This window comes from Cibotium barometz, chromosome 25, assembly GCF_041138505.1.
Source record: "Cibotium barometz isolate CiBa-2024 chromosome 25, ASM4113850v1, whole genome shotgun sequence".
Lineage (NCBI taxonomy): Eukaryota > Viridiplantae > Streptophyta > Polypodiopsida > Cyatheales > Cibotiaceae > Cibotium > Cibotium barometz.
The window spans coordinates 55,002,209-55,028,461 of NC_141070.1; the positions used below are offsets into that span (position 1 = coordinate 55,002,209).

The following is a 26,253-nucleotide window of genomic DNA, read 5'->3' on the forward strand; positions in this document are numbered from 1 at the left end:
TTCATTAAAAGATCATGAACCCTACAAATGTTACAAAACCAAAAGATTTTTTAGTGGTGAGATCAAGTGACAGAGCCTATCATTGTTCTACTTGCATTGAATTTTAAATGTCTTCTTGGCTTCATAAATTTGTGTTGCTTCTTGAAACTAAAGATTCTCATCACCTACCAATTAAGTAGCAAGGCAATGCAAGCTAACATACACTTCAGTCATTGCTCAAAAATGCAATCCACATTCAAACTCATTGACTATAAGCAAGCATATTAAGGCATTGCTCTAACATGTAAGCCACAAATATTCTCACTTGCTATAAACAAGCAAAAGCCATTTTGAATTCCCTCAAAAGCAAAGAATGTTCCCATGGACAAACCTATAACTCACTAAAAGGATACGCAACAAGCACCATAGGAAAAGCCACAATTAGAGAGAAAACCAGGGGACGAGGAATGGGGGTTGGGAAACAAGTTTACATGGACAAGTCTACAAAGTTGAAAGTAGAAAAAACAGTTCACATGTCACATGCACACATTAATTCGATACCACGTAGACATGATTATTCTTTCCAACTACCTTAAAGACAAAGTTAGAGGTCATATATGAAAGTTTAGAGCCAATTTGGTGGCCCTATAGGTGCTCGAAGGTACCCAAGACATACACCAATGGTTGGGATATATTATGAACACAATAAGAACACATTTTAAGACATTTTTGATGACTTTTTATGGCCTCAAAAAAGAAAACCAACTTGATTACAACTTGCTATCACTTTCCTATATAAAAGAAGATCATGGGCCATTCATAATCATTCAGAGACAAAGATTGAAAAGCCAAAGTCCAAGAGCATGCAATGTAACAATTTGTATCACCCATGTACATCTCTAACTCAACAGTTTTCATTATCGCACAGTGGAGGACAATACGCATAAGTTCATTCATAACATTCATAGTCTAGATCTACATTGAATCTATGACAATCATTGTAATTACTCATTCATTCAAATAATATATAGTAGGAGTAGGTTAAGTAAAGAGTCTCTCTTTTCCTTCTCTCTACTTCTCTATGTCATAAACATGTGATTAACATTAATAATCGTTATTGCTTTGCATTAACCATCATTAAGCACACTTCCACATAGTAGTCATGTTACATCACATTATTCTCAAATAGAATCTCTTAGCTTCAACATTTAAGGCCTAGATAGGTTCAAAATGTTCCAACTCAAAAATTACTATAATCTCTACCTCTCCAAGACTGGCCAAAAAAGCTTGTCTAGCCACAACCTACCTTCACAAGATCAAACCTTATAAGTTGGTCCGGCTTCCATGCAAACCTTAATTTTGGCCTTACAAAAATATTAAATATAATCTTGTCCATGTTTAAGTTTGGCATACTGACAGACCATGGAATTGCTTCAAATGAAAACCTGTTGCTTCTAACACAAACGAGAAGTACTAAAAGCAGCTATGATAAATATTCACACCCGTTATCCCACGAGAAAAAGTGTGTGTGTGTGTGTTGGGGGGGGGGGGGGAGGGGGGGGGGGCGGGCGCAGGGGGGGTTTGAAAAGTTCTCTTGCTCTTCTAAATACACAATTCTGCATCCTGGATCAAGAAAAGGCAGTGCTTGCATCCCTTTTTTACCTCTACACCCAGTTGTGTACACATTTATTACTCTCCACTACACACCTCTGAAAAGAGGGACTACATCTCTAAGCATGAGAACTCCGCATTATCCCATGAATGTAACCACCTGACATGATCAGTGATACAAGAGAGACAACACCAGCTGGGAAAAGTTTCCCCGACTTCTTGAAACGAGTTCCCATCACTACCAAAAGAAGTGCTGAGACACCTGGAACAAAAGCAGAGTGTTCTTATATTACACATACCATATTTACAAGGACTTGCATCATCTCAGAAGGTAAAATGCAAAGAGTCCAAGATCAAAGCATAGTTGGAAGTACTTGGAAAGAGAAAAGCCATAAAGAAATTTTGGATGGGTTGAATGTGCTTCACCTAATCCAAGCGATGATGCAAACACTGGATTGCTTGGTAATTGCGTGTATACATAGTATAGCACCAAGCTAGAAAGAGCTCCTGAGATGAGTGACTTTGTGCTTTTGCTTTTTGCATATCCAATTACTCCACCCACTGCCCAAATCCGATAAGAGAACACTCACATGTTAATGGCATGACTCATGTGATCATCACTGTGTAGTTTGCCACTGCAGAACATCAACAAAATAACATAGCCAACATGAAAAATATAAAAGGCCTGCAACAGTGTTCATCTTTGGCATACCTGAAGAGTCAAAGCTTCTAGGCACATTTCCTGCAGGTACAAACAAAGTCACTTCTCTTGATTCCTTATTTAGACAAGCAGCCATGTATGGAGCACCATTTTGGGCATGATTAATCTCACATCTCCTCTGGATTCTGATAGGAAACCTATAGGTCATGATTGTCAACATCTATGATCTCACACAGCAAACACTCCATCCCATGCCGATTGTACCTTGTTGGTCTCATAGCCCATTATGCCTTCTGCAACCATTACAAAATATCTCTTTCTTAACTCTGATCCTTAGGTACTGACTGCCTTCCCCAGATGGCCCGCCTGCCCTTCTTCAATACACCTTGCTAGCTCTAGGGCAGGATGGGATCTAGATGATCCTTCTGTCAGGGATTCACGTGGACAGGGTGCTTCCTTTCCTAACAGTCTTTGGGCACCCACTCTTCATCTTGACAGCTTTTCAGTTACCACACTTAAATTGAGCCAATAAATCTTCCCACAAAAATGGACTTCCTTTTTTACATAAAAAGGCCTGGTTACCTGTTACATGCGGTAGCTCTAGGAGTCTTCTTTCGGCCCTAAACACATCCTGGAACATGCTGATGCAAAAACGCAAACAGAAGAGAGGAGAGAGAGAGAGAGAGAGAGAGCTGAGTATTCAGTATATCATATAGTACAAAAGGGTACAACTGTTCTTCAAGGGCTGCCTTCTTGAAAAGGGAGAAAACCCTAAATCTAAGCCTATCTAGACCCAGCCCATTGCTGAACTCAATGGTCACAATCGTTGAGCAATTATACCTTTTATAGGCTGGAAAAGTCCCCATGGACTGGCCGGCTGCTGGTCGGCCAGGCCCAGGACAATAAATATCGTTCATGTGTTCATGTGCTGGCCGACAGCTACACCACATTATCCAATGAGACAAATCCCTGCCAAAATGGAACCTCATGCTCCGAATCTTTGGTTCTGATCTGTCTTTGTCTGGTTGCTCTCCTCCAAGTCCAGCCAGTGCATGTCTTGCACATTGTCACATACGGGCACATGTATACGGAACCAATTCACTACCAAAACATACATACATCAACCATTCCTGGCATATACATGACTACCATCATTGTTAAACATTACATGAGCATATACATCCTGCAAACATAAACCAACTTGCACATGACACAGCACTAGGGACTGAAGTTGGGAGTCCACCACCCCCGCCCCCCACCCAGAGTCACACGGGGACGCGGGGACGGGCCGTAGGGACGCGGGACGCGGGGACGGGACGGCCGGGGACGGGTGGGACGCGCAGGGGACGCCGTGCAACACGGGGACGCATGAGGGCGTCCCGGGGACGCGTTCCCGAAACGCGGGACGGGCAGGGGACGCGGTGAGGGGACATCTCCAACGGCAAGAAACGGGCAGAAAACGGCCAGAAACGGGCAGAAAACGGGCAGAAACGGGCAGAATTCCAGCTATAAAAAAAGGCACACTCTCTATTGCACCCACACTCGTTTCTCAAGCCTCAAGCTTCCAAATCCAAACTTCAAAGTTCCAAGTTGTGCCAAGTTCCAACTTCCAAGCCATCTCTCTCTCTCTCTCTCTCTCTCTCTTGTTGGGGTAAAGGCGTTATGCCCACCCTTATAGTGTGTACAAGCCCATAAGTTATAGTACATAGTACACTTAGTACTTTTAATGTACTAAGTGCACTATGTGTACTAGTGCAATATACATGTGTGATAGGGGAGTCACACACTCATGCTTTTCATGAGTTGACTTATCCCCACAACTCTCTCTCTCTCTCCCTTGCTTCTCTGTGTATGTCTCCCATGAATGAACTCTAACCCTAATTCAGGTTTCTCCCCATCAACTGGTATCAGAGCAAGGTCTTCCCTCCCTCTTCCCTCTTCCTGTCTCTGTGTGAGCTGCTGGTCGTTTTTTTTTTTTTTCTTCTGTGTGAGCCTATCAGAGTCGCAGCAGGCAGCCAGAAGCTTGCAAGAGAACAGAGGAGAAGAAGTCGAATACAGGACTGTCGACTTCAGGCTAGGCGCACGTGGCACAAGGCATCATTCGCAGTCGGGCGGATAAACGCTACTAGGCGAAGGCAATAAGCGCTCAAGGCGCACGTGGCACAAGGCGTATTAACCACTTCAGCGTGGAGCGAAGAAGGCGCCAGGGCGAGCGTTGAGTGTTCGCAGCCAACGAAGGCTTTCATGCGTCAACGTGGAGCGAACACAAGGTGGCGCTCATAAGCGTGCGAATCACCTAGCGCCAGAACTCCACGCTTGTTCGCCTAGCTTCGCCTAGCGACACTCGCCTAGGCGGGTTTTAAACGTGCTATACGCTGGGCGGGATGCAGTCACTAAAGCTGCCCAGGCTGCCTAGCGCAGGTAGCAAATAGCCAACCAAGCGCAGCCAGGTGCCGCCAGTGGCTTACAGCAGCAGAGCAGCCAGGCGTATCCATACAATTGCATCAGCATCAACACAAACGTGTCCCCCCTTTTTCTCCTGCAACAACAAAAATTCAACCTGCAAATCAGAGAAATTCAGAAATTTAAGAGGTATTTGCCTTCAATATTTTGGGAATTTCTTATCAATTCAAGCAATTGAGCAGGTACAGGTGCCCAATTGCTCAATTTTTTGAGCAAAATTGGCAAAATTGGGTGACATTGGTCACAATCAGGATAAATTTGCAAGAAATTGGTCAAATCAGGATCAATTTGCAGGAAATTGGATGTCGAAATTTGGGGCTTTTGATGTAATTGTGCAATTAAGCACTCATACATGCTGTATGATGTGAAAAATCGCACATTTGGGCAAAATTGCAGCAAATTGCAGCAAATTGCAGTGCAAATCAAGGGGCTTTTGTGCCGATTTGGTTGATTTGCATGCAGGCGATCGCATTTGATGCTGTGGATAATGTGTTGATGCCTTACAAGCACTCAATGTGCCTGTAAATCAAGGGGCTTTCATGTATTTGATGTATATGTGGCCAGGGGGAAGCATCGTGAACACTCTGGATGCCTTCATGTGCGTCAATGTACCATGTATGATCAGAAATTGATCTTAAATCAAGGGGCTTTTCAAGTTTGTATGCTTGTTGAGCTTGGCAAAGCAGCAGGCAAGACATTTATGCCTTGAATCCTCAAAAATCAGCTTGCAGTCAAGGGGCTTTTGCCCAATTTCTGTTCGGGACTGTTGTATGCAGTGTTCGTGACTGTAAAAGTCTGATTTTCACTCATTTGGACAGCCACGAGAGCATTTATTGCTATTGTACCTGTTGGTACAGATTTGGCACAGCTTTGTGCATGTTTTGGCATGGCTGTACACTGTTTTGAGTGATCAAAAGGTTCAAATTCAGCTGCTGAAATTGCCGGTACAGGTTTGGTACATCATTGGTGAGCGCTTAGTACTGCTGTACAGTACTTTGGAAGGGCAAAAGAGCACATTCAAGGTGCTGTCCAAAATCTGCAGCAACCAGATTTTGGTGTTTTCATCACAAAAAGTGGGAGAAAAGTTGCATTCTTGCTTCCGCAGTGGGAGATAAAGCTTGGGAGAACATTTGTGAGCACTTTGTGTGCTTTGGGTGCAGTGTTTGCACATCTTGGGTGCAGTGTTTGCACATTTGCAGGGAGTCAGGCATTAAAGGTTGCATATTGCTATGGCAACCACAGGTGAGAGCTCTTCATTGCTTCACATCAAGAAGCTTGAAGGCTCGCATAACTATGACATTTGGCAAACCCAGTGCTACAATGTGTTGCTCCAGAAAAAGCAGCACAAGCCTATCAAAGAAAGGGGTGTGATGCCCGCTTCTCTTACAGCTGAAGAGTGGGAAGATATGGATGAGCTGGCAAGATCTACTATCATGTTGTCTGTGTCAGACTCATTACTTTTCAGCATTCGTGAAGAGAAGACAGCTTGGGGAATGTGGCAGAGATTGCAGGACTTGTATGCCCAACAAAGTGCCTCAAGCAAAGTGTATTGGTTGAAGAAACTCATAGGTCTTCAGATGAAGGAAGGAGCGTCTATGACAGCCCATTTAAATGAGTTTAATGGTATTGTCAGCCAGGTTATCAATCAAAAGTTGACAATGGACGATGAGTTCAAAGCCACTTTTTTGTTATGCACTTTGCCAGAGAGTTGGGACACATTCAGGACAGCCACTAGCAATTCGAATGCTATGTTGTCATATGCAGATGTTGAGGGTGCTCTTCTTCAAGAAGAGATGAACAGGAAAAACAACTCTGTTGGAAAGTCCAATGCAATGAATGCACGTGGGAGATCCCAGCAAAGGGGGAAAAGCCAAGAAAGGGGAAGGAGCAAGTCTCGCTCCAAAAAGGATTTGGAATGCCATTATTGTGGCAAGAAGGGACACATTAAAAAGCAATGCTACAAATGGAAAAATGATCAGAAAGAAAAGGAAAAAGGCAAAGACAAAGAGAAAGATGAAGCCAAAGATGCAAAGCCAAAGGGCAAAAGTGGAGTCAAGATCGAAGAAATCAATGTGTCACATGCAGGTGGCAGTGAGGATGAGGTCCTCTTTACGTCTTCACTTGATGCCCATTCACTTCTTACAGGTGGTCATGGTATGCACTCATGGATCATTGATTCAGGTGCCTCCTTTCATGTCACAGGTTGCAGAGACTTGTTTGTTAGGTACACTGCTGGCAATGAAGGAGTGGTTTATTTGGGTGATAACCATGCATGCAAGATACTTGGCAGAGGTGATGTAAGGCTTGTATTTTCAGATGGCTCACAGCTTATGCTCCATGATGTCAGGCATGTGCCTGAGATCAAGAAGAATCTGCTTTCTACTGGACAGCTTGATGATGCTGATTATGTTACCACATTTGGTAGTGGAAAGTGGAAAATTAGTAAGGGCTCACTGGTTGTTGCCAGAGGCTCTAAAGTGGACACTCTTTACTTTATGCATGCAGGTGTTTGTCACCATGCTAATGTAAATGCAACCGAGCTGCCGGAAATTTCTATGTGGCATAGCCGGTTGGGACACATGAGTGTCAAGGGAATGGAGCAATTGTCTCGTTTGGGTTACTTGCCTTCTCTAAAGTTTTCAAGTTTTCAGTTTTGTGAGCATTGTATTTATGGTAGGCAACTACAGTGCCCCCACAAGAAAGCTCTTGGACAGAAAGATGCTCAGTTAGAGCTTGTGCATACAGATGTATGTGAGATGCCTCAGCTTTCTTTGGGAGGGGCAAAATATTTTGTGTCATTTATAGATGATGCCACACGCAAGGTGTGGGTTTATCCTCTTCGTTTGAAGAGTGATACATTCTCAGTGTTTGAGAAGTTTGTTGCTCTTGTTGAGAATCAAACTGGCAAAACACTGAAGGCTTTGCGTTCCGACAATGGTGGAGAGTACATGTCCAAACAGTTTCAGGACTTTTGTGATGCTAAAGGCATCAAGAGGGAGCTCTCTACTCCTTATGATCCTCCACAAAACGGGACAGCAGAGAGGATGAACAGGACCATACAGGAGAAGGTCCGTTCTATGTTGTCGCATGCTGCATTACCTCATGGTTTTTGGGCTGAAGCTGTTATGACAGCCGTTCACCTTATAAACAGGTCACCTAACACGAGGCTTGGTGGGAAAGTGCCAGAAGAAGTATGGACAGGGAAGCCTCCGTCATACAAGCACTTGAGAGTGTTTGGTTGCGTTGCGTACGTGCACATACGCAGGGAAATGCGCACCAAACTTGATCCTAAGTCTCACAAATGCATATTCCTAGGATATGGTGACAGAGGTGAAATGGGGTATAGACTTTGGGATCCCATAAATAGAAAGATCATACGCAGCAATGATGTCATTTTTGATGAAACATGCATGTATAAAGAGCCTGCAAGGCAACAGGAGCCTGGCAGAGTCATCTTTGATGATGATGGACATCATGGACAACAACAAAGGGCTGTAAATCAGCCATTACAGCAGGAAAACCAGCCCTTAAATGGTGCTGAAAATGGTCCAAATGGACAGCCAGAGATGGCAAAAGATATCCCTATGGATATACCACAGTTAGAGGATATACCGGGCATGATTTTTCAGCCTTATGGCATGGAACAGGAGCCACCAATGGGTGATATGCAGGCTGGACAGCAACCTGCAAATGATGGTCATTGGGTACGGAGGTCCACTAGACCCTCCAGAGCCCCTGACAGGTTTGTTCCAGGGGTTGACTACTTGATGCTCACTGACTGTGGGGAGCCCTCATGTTACAAGGAGGCTTTACAGAGGGTAGACAAGGCTCTTTGGGAGCGTGCCATGAAGTCAGAGATGGATTCTCTGCATAAAAATGGAACATGGAAGTTGGTGCCTTTGCCTGCAGGCAAGAAGGTTTTGCCATGCAAGTGGGTATACAGGCTCAAAGTTGCATCAGATGCTAAGCCAAGATACAAAGCCAGGTTAGTGGCTAAGGGCTTCAAGCAGGAATATGGTGTGGACTTTGATGAGATCTTCTCTCCAGTGGTCAAAATGACCACACTTAGAGCTGTGTTGGCTTTGGTTGCGCATGATGATCTGGACTTGATTCAGATGGATGTGAAGACTGCTTTTCTTCACGGTGATCTCCATGAGGAGATATATATGCAGCAGCCAGAGGGTTATGCAGTAAGTGGAAAGGAGAAGCTTGTATGCAAGCTGAAAAAGAGTCTTTATGGGCTCAAACAGGCACCAAGAGAATGGTATCATAAATTTGATACATTCATGAAATCACAGAAATTCAAGAGAAGTGACATAGATCACTGCTTGTACACCAAGAAAGCTTTGGATGGCAGTCTATTGATTCTCATTTTGTATGTTGATGATATGTTAATTGCCGGGAAATCTCGTAAAGAGATGGATGCCTTGAAGAAGAGGCTGCATGAGACCTTTGATATGAAGGATCTGGGTGATGCAAATCACATCTTGGGTATGCGGATACTTCGGGACAGAAATCAGCATGTGTTGTATTTGTCTCAGAAGGAATACATTGGCAAAGTCTTGCAGAGGTTCAATATGGACGGGGGGAAGAAAGCTAGTACTCCTTTGCCTCCATATGTGAAACTCAGTGCTATGGACAGCCCACAGTCGGATAGTGACAGGGCTGATATGGCCAAGATTCCGTATGCTTCAGCTTGTGGCAGTCTCATGTATGCCATGGTTGCTACTAGGCCGGACATTGCATTTGCAGTGGGAGTGGTTTCTAGATACATGGCCAACCCTGGCAAGAAGCATTGGGAAGCAGTGAAAGGTGTCATGAGATACCTGAAGGGCACACAGGATTTGTGCATTTGCTTTGGCAAACAGGATGCATTAGTGCATGGTTACACGGATTCGGATTATGCCGGTCATCCAGATAACCGGAAGTCTACTACCGGTTATGTATTTACATTCACAAGAGGTGCTGTGTCATGGATATCCAGGATGCAGAAGTGCACAGCCTTATCTACTACAGAGGCCGAGTATATTGCAGCCACAGAGGCTTGCAAGGAGGCATTATGGCTATCTCGGTTAGTGGTTGATTTGGGCTATACAGGGGATATTCCATTGTTGCATTGTGACAGTCAGAGTGCCATCCAGTTGGCAAAGAACCCTGTCTTTCATGCAAAGACGAAGCATGTGGATGTGAAGTATCACTTCATCAGAGAGGTGATAGAGAACAAGCAAATTCAGCTTGTTAAGATTCACACGGATGACAACCCGGCTGATCTGTTGACGAAGAGTTTGCCTCCGGAGCGGTTTGCTCATTGCAGACACTTGATGGGCATTGGATGAGGCCATTTTCAGCCTTGATATGGCCTTGTATATTATCATGTACATGCTGATTTTTTCTTTTCCTTTACTTAAGGGCACTTTGCCTTTAAGTGGGAGGTTGTTGGGGTAAAGGCGTTATGCCCACCCTTATAGTGTGTACAAGCCCATAAGTTATAGTACATAGTACACTTAGTACTTTTAATGTACTAAGTGCACTATGTGTACTAGTGCAATATACATGTGTGATAGGGGAGTCACACACTCATGCTTTTCATGAGTTGACTTATCCCCACAACTCTCTCTCTCTCTCCCTTGCTTCTCTGTGTATGTCTCCCATGAATGAACTCTAACCCTAATTCAGGTTTCTCCCCATCAACTCTCTCTCTCTCCAAGCCATCTCTCTCTCTCTCTCTCTCTCTCTCTCTCTCTCTCTCTCTCCAACTTCCAAGCCATCTCTCTCTCTCTCTCTCTCTATTGCACCCTTCTTCCCTCTCTCTCACACTATCATCATTCATGGCATCTCAAGGTGAAGGCGCCGCCGCCACATTTTCCGTTGCGGGCTCTTCACGAAGGAGGCCGGCGGTGCACACAAGGTGAAGGCGCCAACAAAGTGCGAGCTCACTTTTTGCACGAGGCCGGTCATCAAGTGCAATTTTGCGCACGCGTTACTCCTGAGAAGCGAGCGGAGCTTCTTGAGAAGCTCAAGGTTTATGAGGTGGCCGAGGCGGCAAAGAGAGGGCGACATGTTGCCGTTGATCCTCATGATGTGGTGAGAGCACGAGAGCAACCGACGCGAATGGAGGTGGAGAGGAACCCAAATCTTGCTTCAAGCTCTCAACCATTCAAGTCCACTCCATCCACATCGGGTGCCTCCATTCCCATCCGCCGTCAATCCACTCTTAACGAGAATTGGAACCCAAAATTGAAGAATGAGGTGGATAGGTCGGTGGCTAGGTTCTTCTACCACGACCACATTGCGTTTCAAGCGGCACGGTGAGAGTCGAGACTCAATTCTCTTCACTCTTTTTTTTTTAATGTCTCATGCTTCAAAGCATTTGTCATATTGCCAAAAAAAGCTAACATGCTACATGGTTTTCCTTACTTGAAATAGGTCTCCTTACTTCCGTGAGATGGCCACAAAGATCGAGGAATATGGCCCCTCTTATGCGCCACCTTCATCGGAAAAGATTCGCACCACTTTGCTTGATAGGGAGAAGTTGGCCGTTGAGCAGGCGGCGGCGGATACAAAGGCAACATGGGAGACTAACGGAGTCTCTCTCATTGTAGACGGATGGAGTGACACGCGCAAGCGCTCCATCCATGGAGTGGTGGCCTACTCAAGGGGCAAAGTGTACTTCATCGAGTCACATGATGCGAGTGGCACTGGGAAGGCCGTGGATGTGCTTGCCGCGGAATGGGCGTCCACGATCGAGGTCATTGGGCCGGAGCTTGTGGTCGGCATGGTGGCGGATGGAGAGGCGTCAAATAGGGCAGCCGGGAGCATTATTGAGTCAATGTATCCATCCATCACAGTTTCTTTTTGCATGGCCCATTGTCTCAACAACCTCCTCAAAGACATAGGTGCCTTGCCATGGATTGCACCCACCATTGAGGAGGCTAACCAGCTTGTATCCTTTGTCCTCAACCACCAAAGGCTGCGACATGAGTTCTCTAAAAGGAGCACTCTTTCCCTCCTCAAGTATTCTGAGACAAGGTTTGCATACAACTTCCTCATGCTAGGCCGCTTGTCTACATGTGGCGCAGCCCTAAGAGGGCTTTTCCTTAGTGATGAATTTTCTGCCATGCCGCAGTCAAAATCGGCAACAAGGAGAACGTGCCGAGATCGCGCCGATGATGCCGCTTGGTGGGAGAAGGTGAAGACACTCGATGCCTTGGTCAAGCCTATTGTTCACCTTCTACGAGTCATTGACGGCCGTGAACCATGTATCGGCAAGGTCTATGAGGCCATGGATCGCATGATCGAGTCACTCCAGCAGCTTGTGCCAGACAGGGCCGAGTTTGAGGAGATCCACTCATTATGTGAGTCCAGGTGGAACTCCTACTACTCCCCTCTTCATGTGGCTGCCTTTGTGGGTTGATCCAGAGTTCCAGGGCAGAAAGCAAGAGGCCGACAAGGAAGTAAGCAGGGGATGGCGGATCATTTTGGAGCGCTTAGAGCCCGACCCTACCATCAGGCGGAAGATCAGAGACCAGCTATCTCAGTACAGGACGCGGCAGGGATCTTTTGGATGTTTAGATGCACAGCTTGACCGCCTCAAGATTGGGTCTCCTCTTTGGTGGGAGGATTACGGATCAGATGGGCCGGAGTTGCAGCGCTTGGCTATTCGCATCCTTAGCCAGGCTATGAGCTCTAGTTGCTTGGAGCAACTTTGGAGCGTTTACAGTCACATTGCCTCTAAGAAGAGGAACCGCCTTGAAGTGCAAAGGGCAAGTGATTTGGTTTTTGTGAGCGCTAACTTGCGCATGCTATGTGCGACAGCAACAGGGAAGGCGGATCCCTTCACCGAATGGGAGATGGCACAGCAGGATCCTGCAGCTCAGGAGCATCTTGAGGAGGTAGAGGAGGAGCTACAGCCTGAGGGGGAGGAGGAGGCTTCAAATGGCATCGACGACTTCGACTTCCAAGCCTCCCGTCAGGCTAGCACTTCAGGAGCTTGAGGCTTGACTCTTGAGCCTTGAGCCATCTCACCTTTTTTGTGCCCACTGCCAATGGCCATGATCTATTGTGATCTATCTAGTATCCCTATTTTGTACCCACTCTTTTTTGTAACCCTCACTGCCCATGAGGCATGTACTTATCTCTTTGTATCTATCAGACTATCAATCACATAATCAGTGTGCCATCGATGTTTTATTAGCGCATTTTGCTCAAAATGACTCTTGCTTTTTGTCTATTCGGTGTAAAATTTTGTTCAAAGTGTGTCTCTATATGTATGTCATGCATACAACTCCTAAATTGCTTTTAAAAAAGAGGTTTTTTTTTGCCGTTCCCGACCCCGTCCCCGGGACAGCACTTCCCCGTCCCCCTCCCCGTCCCCATGTGACTCTGCCCCCACCCCCCCCCCCCCGAGGTATCTTTATTACCAATAGAAGTATTTATATGTACAAGATGCGGGTGCCCAGAGAGTACACACTCATCCAACCGACACCAGATTTATCCAACTGTGAAAACATAGGTAAACACATTACCTGCAACTCCTCGGTCACCAACCACTCCTATTGCAACACTCTCGGTCACCAACCAAGGTTGAGTGGTCACCAACCGCTCCTGTAGAAATACCCTCGGTCACCAACCAGGGTAGAGTGATCACCAACCACTCCTATACTTTGATAGAGCGGTCACCAACCCTCTAACAAAGTGCTGTCCCAAACCTGCAAAACAGTAACCAGCCATGGTTTTGGCTCACTGGCCACCCACAAGCTCCACCAGATCACATCCCCAGGCCTAGTACTTGTCTAAGGACATGTTTGCTCAAGTTTCGTCGTGAGAAACCTCTTGCAAACCTGTAAAAACAGCCAATAATGGCCCTTATAACAGTCGGCCAGCTCCTGTTGAGGCTCTGTTCACTCCATCCAAGCCCTGTTCTCAGCAAAGAAGCACCAAAACAGTCCCATCAGCCATGCGCAAGCTTTTGGAACCAAATCTGATAGCCTGCAGCCTTGTAGATGCAGTCGGCCTGCCCTGTAGAGAGAGAAATAGCAGCTAGCCAACCTTGGGACTCTTGCTCTTGGCATGAACTCCACCTGTAGCTCATGCAAATGAGTAAACTTGCTGTTTTTCATGTCCAAACAGCTCCTAACAGCCCACGACTTCCTGATGAGTGCTCTACAAGTCGGGGCTTGCCCACTTTGGCCCTCCCACACCCAGAATAGCCTCGCGGAGCTATTTGGGAGTGCCCGGGTGCCCATCTCTCATAATTGGCCTTGGTTCATTAAAAATAGTCTAGCCTGATGTGAACTCACTTATAAAATTATAAGTGCGTCCGCCCACACTTTAAGTGAATGTGAACCCTGCACCCAATAAACCTTAGTAACATGAAATAATGAATAAATTGGGTTAAGTGTGCACACTTACCACTTGCAAAACACATAAGGAAACCATACGAGTCCCAAACAGGTGTGCACACGCGTATCCACGGGTTGTCCAAGCGTCCCCGGTGCCCATGGACATTCACAGGCAAAATACCAAGCAATGTCCAAGCATCAAAAACAAGTCATCCATGCACTCCACCTGTAGCTCATGCAAATGAGTAAACTTGCTGTTTTTCCTGTCCAAACAGCTCCTAACAGCCCACGACTTCCTGATGAGTGCTCTACAAGTCGGGGCTTGCCCACTTTGGCCCTCCCACACCCAGAATAGCCTCGCGGAGATATTTGGGAGTGCTCGGGTGCCCATCTCTCATAATTGGCCTTGGTTCATTAAAAATAGTCTAGCCTGATGTGAACTCACTTATAAAATTATAAGTGCGTCCGCCCACACTTTAAGTGAATGTGAACCCTGCACCCAATAAACCTTAGTAACATGAAATAATGAATAAATTGGGTTAAGTGTGCACACTTACCACTTGCAAAACACATAAGGAAACCATACGAGTCCCAAACAGGTGTGCACACGCGTATCCACGGGTTGTCCAAGCGTCCCCGGTGCCCATGGACATTCACAGGCAAAATACCAAGCAATGTCCAAGCATCAAAAACAAGTCATCCATGCATGTGCAACTCACATACATATGCTGGTGCACAAACATAGTGGATGAAATCTCCCAACTTACATCTTGTAGATCCAACTAGCCCGTTCACAGGCGTCGTCCACACAGGACCAAAAAGTATTCACCAGGGTAACCACCCTTCCATGAGTCCAAGGTCACTCACCAGGGTTATCACCCTTCCATAAGTTCATAAATCATGCCAGGAACTCACACCAGGATACCAATCCTTCCATGGAGCCCTTCCACATGTATTCAACCATGACATCATTCCAGACATCTGCCAGAGAAGTGGTGACACATGACATCCCCTATGATAGGATTCCAATCTGTATTCTTGGATGACTATCATCATCCCATTCTATTCCCGAAGTCTCTCTGTCATCCTTCCTATTCTAGCAACCTTTTCACTGAACACCCGGCCCAGTCTCCAAATCCACTCTAACTCTGATGAAGATCTATGCATCTGTTCAATCCAGACCCCATTCCGTTCCTGCCCTATCCCTGAACACTGTCTTTGGTCTTCTTTCCAGAGAAATGAGTTTTGGCACTCACTCCACCCCTTGGAGGATCAACCTCCCCTGGAACCGTTGCCTGAAAGCCTTTCCTGGTGTGCCCCAAGTGGCACTTGACTCACAAGACTACCATCCCCTTGGGCTTAGTGGGACACCACCAACCAACCTCCTGGGAATTCTTCCCTGTCTAGTGTTCCTTGCCTTGGGCCTCGTACCTGTGCACTTTCCTATGCCTTGGACCTGTGCACCTTCATCTAGGACTGAATCAATGTTTAGCCTTGCTGAGCCTGATGCTCTGATACCAATGTTACATGCGGTAGCTCTGGGAGTCTTCTTTCAGCCCTAAACACTGTGTGAAAACATCATTTTTCCCAGCCCCAAAAGGGGATTTGATTGGGATTTATTGGTTTTATTTGGGATTTTTTGTGTCTATGCTGCTGGCCAACAGCCTTTACGCTAGCCGACCAGCAGACCCACATACTATATATAGGTTAGCCTCATCATTCATCATCTTGTACCGCTTCTTGACCATATCAGGTACCATATGCTGTTGTTGCTGCTGCTGCCAGCGCATACACCATACTTGCTTTATCATCATCGCTTGTCAGCCCCAGCACATCAGCGCTTACTACTGGCCACACCTTGGGACAACAGCCCACTCTTTGCTACAGGCCACACCATGGGACAGCAGCCCTCTCTGCTATATTCAGTACATCAGCATTACATCTGTTCATGGGACAGCAGCAGCCCTCTTTGCCACATAGATCACATCAGCGTTACATATCTGTTCATGGGATAGCAGCTCTCTCTGCTACAGTAGAGCATATCAGCATTTTATCTTCAGCTCATGGGACAACAGCCGTCTCTGCTACATAGAGCACTTCAGCGTTTTTCCTCAGCTCACCCCATCAGGACAGCAGCCCACTCTCTGCTACAATACAGGGCATCACCGTTTTATCATCAGTACTCTCTAGGACAGCAGCCCACTCTCTGCTACATCACACCATCGGGACGGCAGCCCACTCTCTGCTTATCTTCACCATCTACACCACCTCGGGTACGCAGTCCGCTCTCTATTTATCGTCACCATCGACACCACCTCAAGTACGCAACACCCTTGTCACCAGAGCTTGCACCCTTCAAGTACGCAGCACCCTTGTCACCAGAGCTTGCACCCTTCGGGTCTTGCAAAACCCTTGTCACCAAAGCTTGCACCACTACACCACTCGGGATGGCAGCCCTCTCTGCTCTTCATCTACCACCTCAGGTACCACAGCACCCTTGTCACCAAAGCCTGCATCACCTCATCTTCCACTGCCACTACCACCTCGGAGTGCCTCTGCATTCACCGACGTGAGCTTTTGATGCCGACCACCTCTCGGAGTGCTTTGACTCACATTGACACAAGCCTTCATCATCGACCATGCTTCAGCTCTGACATCGTCTCTGCTTTTGCACTGGTCTTTCTACTCAAAGTCACCTCACATTAGAGGGCTCTTGTACATATGTTCACTCACCATTATATATAGACTCACTCACCTATTTCATGCTGTGTTTATTTTGCTCGGATCTCTCGTACATCTGGTCCTTTCGTCCTTTTGCCCTCACACACACATCCTGGAACATGCTAATGCAAAAACACAAACAGAAGAGAGGAGAGATAGCTTAGTATTCAGTATATCATATAGTACAAAAAGGTACAACTGTTCTTGCAGCCCTTGGCTGCCTTCTTGAAAAGGTAGAAAACCCTAAATCTAAGCCTAAGTCTAGACCCAGCCCATTGCTAAACTGAATAGTCACAATCGTTGAGCAATTATGCCTTTTATAGGCTGGAAAAGTCCCCATGGACTGGCCGACCGCTGGTCGGCCAGGTCCAAGACAATAAATCCCTTCATGTGCTTCAGCCGACAGGTTTCTATGCAGCCGACAGCAACACCACATTATCCAATGACACAAATCCCTACCAAAACAGCAACTCATTCTCCTAATCTCTGGTTCTAAACTATCTTTGTATGGTTGCTCTCCTCAGGATTAGCTCCGAGCTCAGGCAGTACATGTCTTGCACATGACATGGCATACATGCAAGTGTTTCCTAGAGCCTTCCGGCATAGCTTTCAACCAACTTGCAACGTGCACACCATGCTATATTAGGGTGCCCCATGGCCATTCTAGCTAGTCAGTACATTTAGGCCTCATTTTGTGATGGGCACTGTGCATTAAGCTGAAATGATGAACATAGTATCCCACGCATTTATTAGACCCTTGGTTGTTGGAAATGCATTTGCTCCATAGTCACAAGGGATGGAGGGGACATTTATTAGACCCCTGGTTGTTGGAAATGCATTTGCTCCATAGTCACAAGGGACCCTTGGAACAGGGGGGCACCGCCCTAGGAACACTTTGGGACGGGGATGGATGGGGACAGACGGACGTCCCAACTGGGCGTCCCTCACAAGGGACGGCGTTCCAGGGACCGATCCAGGAGGGGACGGCTGTGAGGGACGGCTACATGGGAACGCCCCAGGTCAATCTTTGGGCAACGGTCACATTTTTGACCCTTTTTTTCTGGCCGTTTGGGAGGGGGGGGCTTTTTGTGGGCCTTTAGCCTTGGCCCATAGGCCTTGAGCCTTTGAGGCTTTGGGCCTTGGCCTCTCTCTTGCCTCCCTCCCTATAAGAACACACACGCAACACACACACACTCCCTCTCACACTTCAAGCTTAAGCTTCACACACACACACACACTCTCTCCCTCATGCAGCAAGCCTCAAGGGCCAAGGTCTCAACTTTCAAGTTTCAAGCTCTCACACAAGCAAGCTCTAGCCTCTCAAGACACACTCTCTCCCTCACACACACTCTCTCAAGCTTCACACTCTGTCCCACACACACACACACACTCACAACCACCCACCCTCACACTCAAGTTCTCCCTCAACTTTCAAGGCTCAAGCCTCGCTCACTCTCTCTCTCTCTCTCTCTCAAGCTATCAAGCTATCAAGTGACAAGGAGGCAATGGGCATCCATCATCCATGGCATCCTCCTCACGTGGCGGCGGCACTTCAAGTTCCAACTTCCCATAGAAGCCGAAGGACAACAAGGACATGGTGGAATGAGGTCAATCACACCCCATCCCCTCATGGAGGCGGTGCACGGCCATGGGCATGCAAGCTTTGCTTGTATGGGCAAGTGGGTGGCGCCAACAAACTAATTTTTAAGTGTCGTTCCTACCCCCGTCCCCATTCCCTACATACGGCCATCCCCCGCCCCATTCCTATCCCCATCCCCCATTACCGTCCCCCGTCCCTTGTGACTATGATTTGCTCAATGCTCCACCCTCCTGTTGTTACCACGGATGACGGATGTGCTCTATTATGTAAGCCCCCCCCCCCCCCCAAAAAAATGAGGAGTAGCCGTTGTGGTGAGCACCCGGGCACCTGGCAATTCCCAGTTTAGACACTAGACGGTGGCCAAATGTGACCAAATGGTTAGGAGACGGCTTATGTAAACCGGGCACTCTGCCAAGTAGGATGCATTATTGTGCGAGCTATGTGACCGCATTAGTGAATGCTAGATAGCAAACAAAGGACACAGTTCCCAGGTTGCAGGGCCTGTTTGAGGGTCTCAAATGCCGTGGGAGCTGTGTCTAATATGGTTCTAGTCGGACGATATGTTCAGTTAATCATTTTGAACCAAGTCGTGGGTTAAATAAAATGGCCGACCTTCGTCCATGCCAACCTTGGGCACTATATATAGACTAGTTTATTAGCCTTTGTGCAATAAGCATAAGATCACCATAACCACAAAAGCTACAACTCTTAGCTATTAAGCCTTCCGACCCCTGACCCCCCCCCCTTCCTTTTTCTTTTCTTCCCCCTTCTACAGCTCATTCGAAACCCACTCAACGATGGAGACTACAGCGATGACCAGATATGAGCTGATGTGTAAACTGAATTGCTCATCTGGAATTCGCTGCCAGATTTTCTTTGTGGCTACCATGAAACTGCAGGGCTGACGCTTGCTAACAAGGAGTGGGGGAGTAACAGAAAAATGCTAGGTAGGCTTGCCTGTTTTGGGCTCCAAGATAGCAGATGATCGGTCTGTTGCTTGCAACCACCAAGCCTTCGGCTGACCCAAGCTTACCCACAATGCTATCGATAGATATCTTCCTGTCCCCATGCTCTTACGTCCAGTGTTCATGTTCACATCTGGGTTGATGCATATCCTTGCTTCACACAGTTAACTAATGTGTAGCCTATACAATCTATTTCTCTCTCATGATCATTTTTCCACCCTTTGGACCTACTAAACACATTTCAAATACTCAAAGCCAGAGTAAACCGCTTGTACATGTGCTAAAACATTGCAGAGATGGATATAACCGAGGATAGTAAAGGAAATAGACTGTGGTTCTCATCTGGTTTGATATGGAAGACATCGTGTACAAGTGGAAAAGGGATAAGACTGGTGACAGCATCAACCCAGGTGAGTGTTTTTTTTTCCTTCATGAGTAGATCCCTCTGTAGTCACATTTTTGGCAGGGACTTCCCCTCCCCAAGTCAGAAGCCCTCACCGTTGGGCTCTCGCTGGATGGCCCGGGCCCCCATGTGAATGCTTTCATGTAACAAAAATAACATCAGCATGATGTTCATCTAGAATATGATGCTTACCTCCTACAAGGGCAGCATAACCCAAGGTGAGTTTTTGAGAGGCAGACATTTTCTTGTTCTTGTCTTCTGATTCACCACTTGCACCGTCTCCCGCCCCGCCTCCTCCAGCGCCGTCACCCGACCTTCCGTCGCCCGCGCCGCCCCCTGAACTTCCGTCGCCGCCCCCACCCTCCTCCAACTGATCAACGGTAGCTGATGGTACCGATTCGCTCAGCTGACTCGCCACTTCCACCTTCGCGCTTAGCGATACCTGCGACTGTGCGAGGTCATCGCCTTCAAAATCCCCACCGCCGTAGAGAGAAGCCGGGATGTAGTCCTCCCCTGTAAGCCTCTCCGGATCGCCTAGGTCGGAGCTCGAGGCACAAATGGGGATGCAGAGAGAGCCGCGCTTCCAAGTGGTGAAGGCAAGAGAGGGCAGTCTCCGATGGAGAGCAGCAGGGCGAGGTGGGCTTGGATAATGGGCTCTCCAACGCTCGCATTGACCGTTCGCGGCGAAGGCGAAACGCGAGGTGCAGAAAATAGTCGCCATGGTCCTCTAGAAAATGAATTTCGTAGGCCGGTCCGCATTGGTTCTTTGTTGTGCTAGTGCATCCAAAGGGTTATGCAAGGAACATCCAAAGGCATACTTGTGCTAGAGCATCCGAAGGGTTATGCAAGGAACATCCAAAGGCATACTTGTGTTGATCTATGGACTTCCAAGTGTTGATTCGCATAGCCTACTCCAATGCCTTTGGAATCAGTTTTCCTCAATCCATCTTAACCATCCATCACGTTGTCCTTGTAAGATTCCCCTCCTCAGCCTTAATAATGAATAAGCTTTTATCTCCATCCCTTGTAATCATTTCCTATTTTTTAATACAATAAAATATTTTATTTTATTTTTTGCCTAGAGAGAAAAAAAATTCTAGAGAGAGGTAATTCAATATTGAGATATTTTTAGATATAAAAATTCTCTTAATATCTAAAACATATTTTCCTGAAACAGAAGTTCAAAATAAATTCTCCAATGTGCGTAGATTTAAGCTTAAGAATGGATCTTCTATCATATTTGCATTACAATGTTTTATTCTTTTAAGAAAAATTAAAAATTATTAGTAATAGCAGCGAAGCTATGGCAAAATTTTCATAAAATAATACATATCTTATTTTATGCATAATACTAAAAGAGGACTTCTTACTGGACATCCTATTATGTAAAAAGAATGATTTTCATCATATTCATAAGAAAAATAATAATATTTATGCATAAATATTTAATTAAAAGAAAAGAAAAATTTTTGGTAAATTTATTTTTTATGCGAAAAGAGGAATTCCCATGATAATTGAGATCCAAGTAATTAGCATATTTAAAATAATGGATATTTTTATTTAATTTAAAAAAATTAGATAAATTTATTTTATGCATAAAAAATTTTTAAATGATAAAAGAGGAATTCCCATGACATTTGAAATTTCATCATTTAAATGCAAAAAGAGAGATTTTAAGCATATTCAAAAAAATGGATATTTATATTTAATTTAAAAGAAGACTTTTTATGGTATTTTAAGTAGAGAAAGGTTTAAATTAAATTTTGGTGACAAAAGAGAAATTTTCACCATAATTCCACCTAGAAACTTAGGGTTGATAATTAAATTGGTAGAAAGAATATTCTTATATATTTTAGGTGGATAAATCATCAAATTGATATTTACCCAAAATTAGATTAATGGAAGAAGAGTATTTTTATGAAAACCCGATATTCTTATATAGAATCAAGTCTTAATCTATTATGGTTAAGAAGGAATGAAATTCATAAAGTTGGAATTTTCCTTACGGTGAAGTTCAGTAGATTTTTATCTGAAGAAAATCCTTAGGAATCAAAGTTAGAAGTAAACCGAATAATTTTGGTTAAACCACGACTGTGAGAGGGGCGGCCAGTAAACTACTTGCCCATCTCTCAAATTTGAATCAAGCAAAAACCTCGTGACCAATTCCAATTCTTGACACAAAGAATAGACTACCATTGAATTAGCATAGTTTTCCCTTAACCGAAATCACCAAGATTCTAGTTGAAAATTCAGTCAAATGATGGGTAGATTACCCTGATGAGAGATCAATGATTCTCATTAAGAAAATCTACATTAAGGGAAAAGGATTTTGTTGAACCAATCTCGAACCGGGAATTCTACTTGCATAGAATCTCTGTTTTCTTTTAAAGGATTGTTTTACGCCAGAATGCTGAAGGAAGCATTTGATATATGTTTAACTAAGAAGAGACTCGTTGCAACAGCTGGCGGAGTCGTCGAGGGACATCGCGCGGCAAAACCTGCCAAGGTCTTGACCAGCCTCAGTATGGTTAAAATGGTGCGCTTCTGGTACGATGGACAAAGACCGACAAAGCGGTCCTTGAGTGAAGTGCTAGGACACCTAAGTAGGATCCTAGAGGGTTCTGACCAGGCGATGCACGGGCTCGCGGTTGCTAGGACACCCGTGCGTACGTCGAGAAAGATACGGATGAACCGAAAAGAATGACTTTTGTGAATTAAATTTTGATATTGGATCTCGTTGGTTGACCAGCTGGTCTTCAACGAAGAGTCCGGATGATATATTTTGTAAAACAATGGACTCAATATTTTGGAGGATTATGATCAGTAATATTATGATTTCATTGAAAGATTGTTTAAAAGACAGCCAAATCTGTTAAAATGGCAATTTCATATTGGGTGTGTAAGTGGTATGACTACCTTGAATTTTGCTTGAAACGTCCCGGCTAGAGGGCCTGGGAACTCTTTTCTTCAGTACTCGGGCAAAATAGAACCAAATTTTTATAAAGGAATCCCACCAATACAGTGGTGGTTGGTGGGCGGTTGGCTAACCCATGGGCCGGTTGGGGTAGGCTGGATCAAGGGATTTCTACGATACAAATAGTTACGATTAAGTTACGTTAGTTAGAATAAGTCCTAGGAAGACCCTTGTTCTTTGGGAGGGAATCAACGGCTGTGCCTCGCTAAAGGAGGAAAAAAGCGGTGATTCTATGGACCAAGTGTAAGTCTCTTCCTTGATCTAACCATGTGACTTTCGAGTTCAATCGGATCAGTTTGGTTAGTTAAGACTTTGACTCGCTAGATCAATTCTCCCGTTAGATGATTTTCCTGGTGGAATCGCCCGTGCCTTCCGGGTGAGGGAAGTTTTTCCAGGTTTGGTTTCGGAGGAACCGTCGGGCTAGTCTCTTGTCCGGACATCCGCCGTGAGCGAGGCCCCGAGTGTGGATCCCTTCCTCGCGCGAGAGACTGACGCTGCTTCCGTCTCGCCAGCGCCCTCGGAGGGGGCGGGGGTCTCACAGTCCTCCAACCCACCTACTCAGTTTGAGAGAGAGAAGAGAGAGAAAGTCCTACAATCTTTGAGGTCATTTGATAAGTATTATTGGCCTGTAAAATGGGGGGTAGCAGTTGTCTCACTAGCCGACGTTCAATTACAACTCTAAGATTCCACTTGTCTCAGTCTTACTCTTTGAGGAGCCTCCACAATCTAAAAGGAGCCGTGAGTTCATTGGAGAGCTACCACATGTCATAACCTAAGGGGGTCTTTTTCTCGATTGTTGATCTTTGCCTACTTTTGGTAACTCACAATCCCCCTAAACAAGCCTTTTAAGGTAAGGGTGGAGATAGTGTAGAGATGCCTAAAATATCTCAAAAAGGTAAGGAATTGTTTTTTCTACATCAAAAACTAGCTTTTCAACATTAAGAAGCCTATATCTTGAAACCACATGTTGTGATAGATTAGAGAGTCCATCTACAATAGGTCTTCAACTTTAAGCATCAAGAGGTAGAAAACTTTCCTTGTGTGAAAAAATCAATATAAGTGACAATTTTCAAGGTCTTCTTCTACACCAAGCTCATAGAGTTTAGGACCTTAGACTGTTATGTTGAAAAGAGAAAGCTTTTAGCTCTTAATGAGAGCTACAAAAGAAAGAATTTTGCATTCGTTAAGGTAATTAAAATTACTAAAAGAATCATTTACCCAATTATAAGGCTAGCTCCCAAATGGTATCACTTGTAATCATTGTCTCAATTCAAGGAGCTAAAAAGGAAAAAAGGCATTGATGAAGGTCTATAGGTCTAGAATGAAATCTCTTAGAGATTATGGAAACAAAAAATTAAGACCGATAAATTATTGATGTGTTATGACAGTAAAAGAAAAAGATAGTTGCAAGCAAGGTCTACTTTAACATTGAGTAATTGTGTAATGTGAGAACAAGGACCTCCATGGTGGATGACTTTTGAGGGAATACGATCAAGTTTATTATTACATTACAGTTGATTCATGTTAACCACTTCGTAAGTTAACATGGTTCACACTGCTTTGCCATCTTACCCGTATCTAACGTAAGCTCAAATCTTGTAAGACGGTGCTAGAATTTATTAAGCAGCCTTATCTCGAGCTTAATATCAAATGGGGACTTCATGTATTTAGTTGCTTAAGACTAGAACTAGTGCTAGGGGACTATTTTTAAGTTTTGTTGACCTAGCATCAAAGTTAGTTTCTTTTATATAAGTTAATTTTGAAATTATGTAATACACGTTCATTCCCTTGTAATAGAATACTTATGAGCTCTCCCTCTTCTCTACTCCTTCTTACTTGTGGTATAGTATGCTAGATGGTTCACTTGTAGGCTTCTCCCTCTCATTAGCTTCTTCTCCATTCACATTTTGTGAGAGAGAACCACCACAAAGGCCATTCTCTTATTGCCTCCAATTAGGCAAAGGGATCTCTTTCGTTACCCCCATAGCCATGGAGTATTCCAAAGTGACAAACATGAGACGGATGTGGGCTAGCACAACACCCACATTGGGAAGTTGCATTTGTGGCTCAATGGTGGCAAGACCCAATGTTACTTGATTTAGCAAGGCTAAGGTAAGCTCTTGACTTGAATATATTTGGTGCCCCTTAGCTCCATTTTTCCATCCATTCCAAGGTATTGGGACCACCTGATATTGCTCGCGGTCGATGTTAATTAAGAGGTCAAACTCTAAAAAACATATGAATTTGGAGCTTTGGATGTGTGTGTTTTATTTTGTTTTGATGCTTTTTGCATTCTAGTTACGTACTTGGAATAGGAACCTCCTAATTTCTTTGATGACTTCCATGATTTTGAAGCCCACAAGGCTTTGATTTTGTTGCATTATTGAATCAAGAAATAGCTTAGTAATTATGATTAGGAGTGTAATCCACTCCAAAAAACATAAGCTTTGCGCTCCATTTGGTGTGAATTAGAGTGTTTTTATTCATGCATTTCATAACTTTTCATACATTTGGTTGGAATTAGTAGCTTAGAAGTATCTAAAATCAATCAAAAAGCAATAAATCACTTACATAAACACCACTTACTTTTTATTCATGCATTTTTATGACTTTCCATGCATTGTTGGAATTAGTAGCTTAAAAGTATTTAAAAAATCAACCAAAATCAATCAAAAAACAATCAATCACTTACATAAACACCACTTAATTTTTGCAACTTGGGGAAAAAACATCTCTGAATCCATTCAAACGCGTGTTTAACTTCATTCATAACTACTTTAGGAAGACTATTTCACCAGAGAGACACATGTTGATGCGAACTTAATATGCAATAATTGTTGGAAACAACAATCCAGTCGACTATAGTGTGTCAAACCATACCTCATACACTAATTATTGGAAACGACAATCCAATCGACTACAGTGTGTCAAACCATACCTCCTCAAACCCACCTAGTCTTTAGTTCCAACAAATGGATCAACACTCAATATAGTGTTTCCCAATTAAGAAGGCAAGACTCATTTGGATTTATCTTAAGTGAAGAGTTTTGGGATGAGATGAGTTAATCAAACATAGAAAGCCTTGCCTACTTTAGACTTTAGTAAGGCCTTATCTAGATCAAACCATGAAAACTTTAGCGCAAATTGACTAAAAATAGCCTTTGATCCGTATAACACATTGTCCAACATGGTCTAATGCATGGTTTAAGTCATAAGCAACTGCATGTCATGGTCTAATGCATGGTTTAAGTCATAAGCAATTGCATGTCATGGTTTAAGTCATAAGCAACTGCATGTCATGGTAATGTTGTGTGCCAAACCTTGCACCGTTTTGCCATGGTTAAGATACCCGAATTGCCTGGCTTAGAAATTGACAAGCATTTAAAGGTGTGGCTAACTATAAATAGCAATTGAATTGTGGAAAAGCCATTCCTATTGGTACAAGGTAAGCTCATATGCCTTGGCTATAAATAGCAGTTGAATTGTGGAAAAGCCATTCCTATTGGTACAAGGTAAGCTCATATGCCCTGGCTGT

At 44.7% G+C, this 26,253-nt stretch overlaps 1 protein-coding gene, 1 long non-coding RNA gene and 1 pseudogene across 3 annotated transcripts; 1 reads left to right on the forward strand and 2 right to left on the reverse strand.

Moving 5' to 3' along the window:
• Positions 1 to 1,199: 1,199 nt before the first annotated feature.
• On the reverse strand, positions 1,200 to 20,534 carry LOC147624749 (uncharacterized). 2 transcript variants are annotated; one of them, XM_086819781.1, is made up of 4 exons: positions 19,937 to 20,534; positions 2,303 to 2,332; positions 2,017 to 2,151; positions 1,200 to 1,852 (listed from the first exon to the last, which is right to left on the reverse strand). In XM_086819781.1, exons 1-4 carry the CDS (start codon positions 20,463 to 20,465, stop codon positions 1,710 to 1,712), a joined length of 837 nt encoding a protein of 278 aa, XP_086675907.1. In that variant the 5' UTR covers positions 20,466 to 20,534; the 3' UTR covers positions 1,200 to 1,709. The 2 variants fall into 2 exon arrangements, with proteins under 2 accessions (XP_086675907.1, XP_086675908.1); XM_086819782.1 differs by lacking the exon at positions 2,303 to 2,332 and having other exon boundaries at positions 19,937 to 20,530.
• LOC147624750 (uncharacterized) lies at positions 2,787 to 4,186 on the reverse strand. Its single transcript, XR_015269125.1, has 2 exons — positions 3,092 to 4,186; positions 2,787 to 2,892 (listed from the first exon to the last, which is right to left on the reverse strand). It is a non-coding gene; the product is annotated as an uncharacterized LOC147624750 (long non-coding RNA).
• On the forward strand, positions 11,160 to 12,907 carry LOC147624751 (uncharacterized; annotated as a pseudogene).
• Positions 20,535 to 26,253: the final 5,719 nt, after the last annotated feature.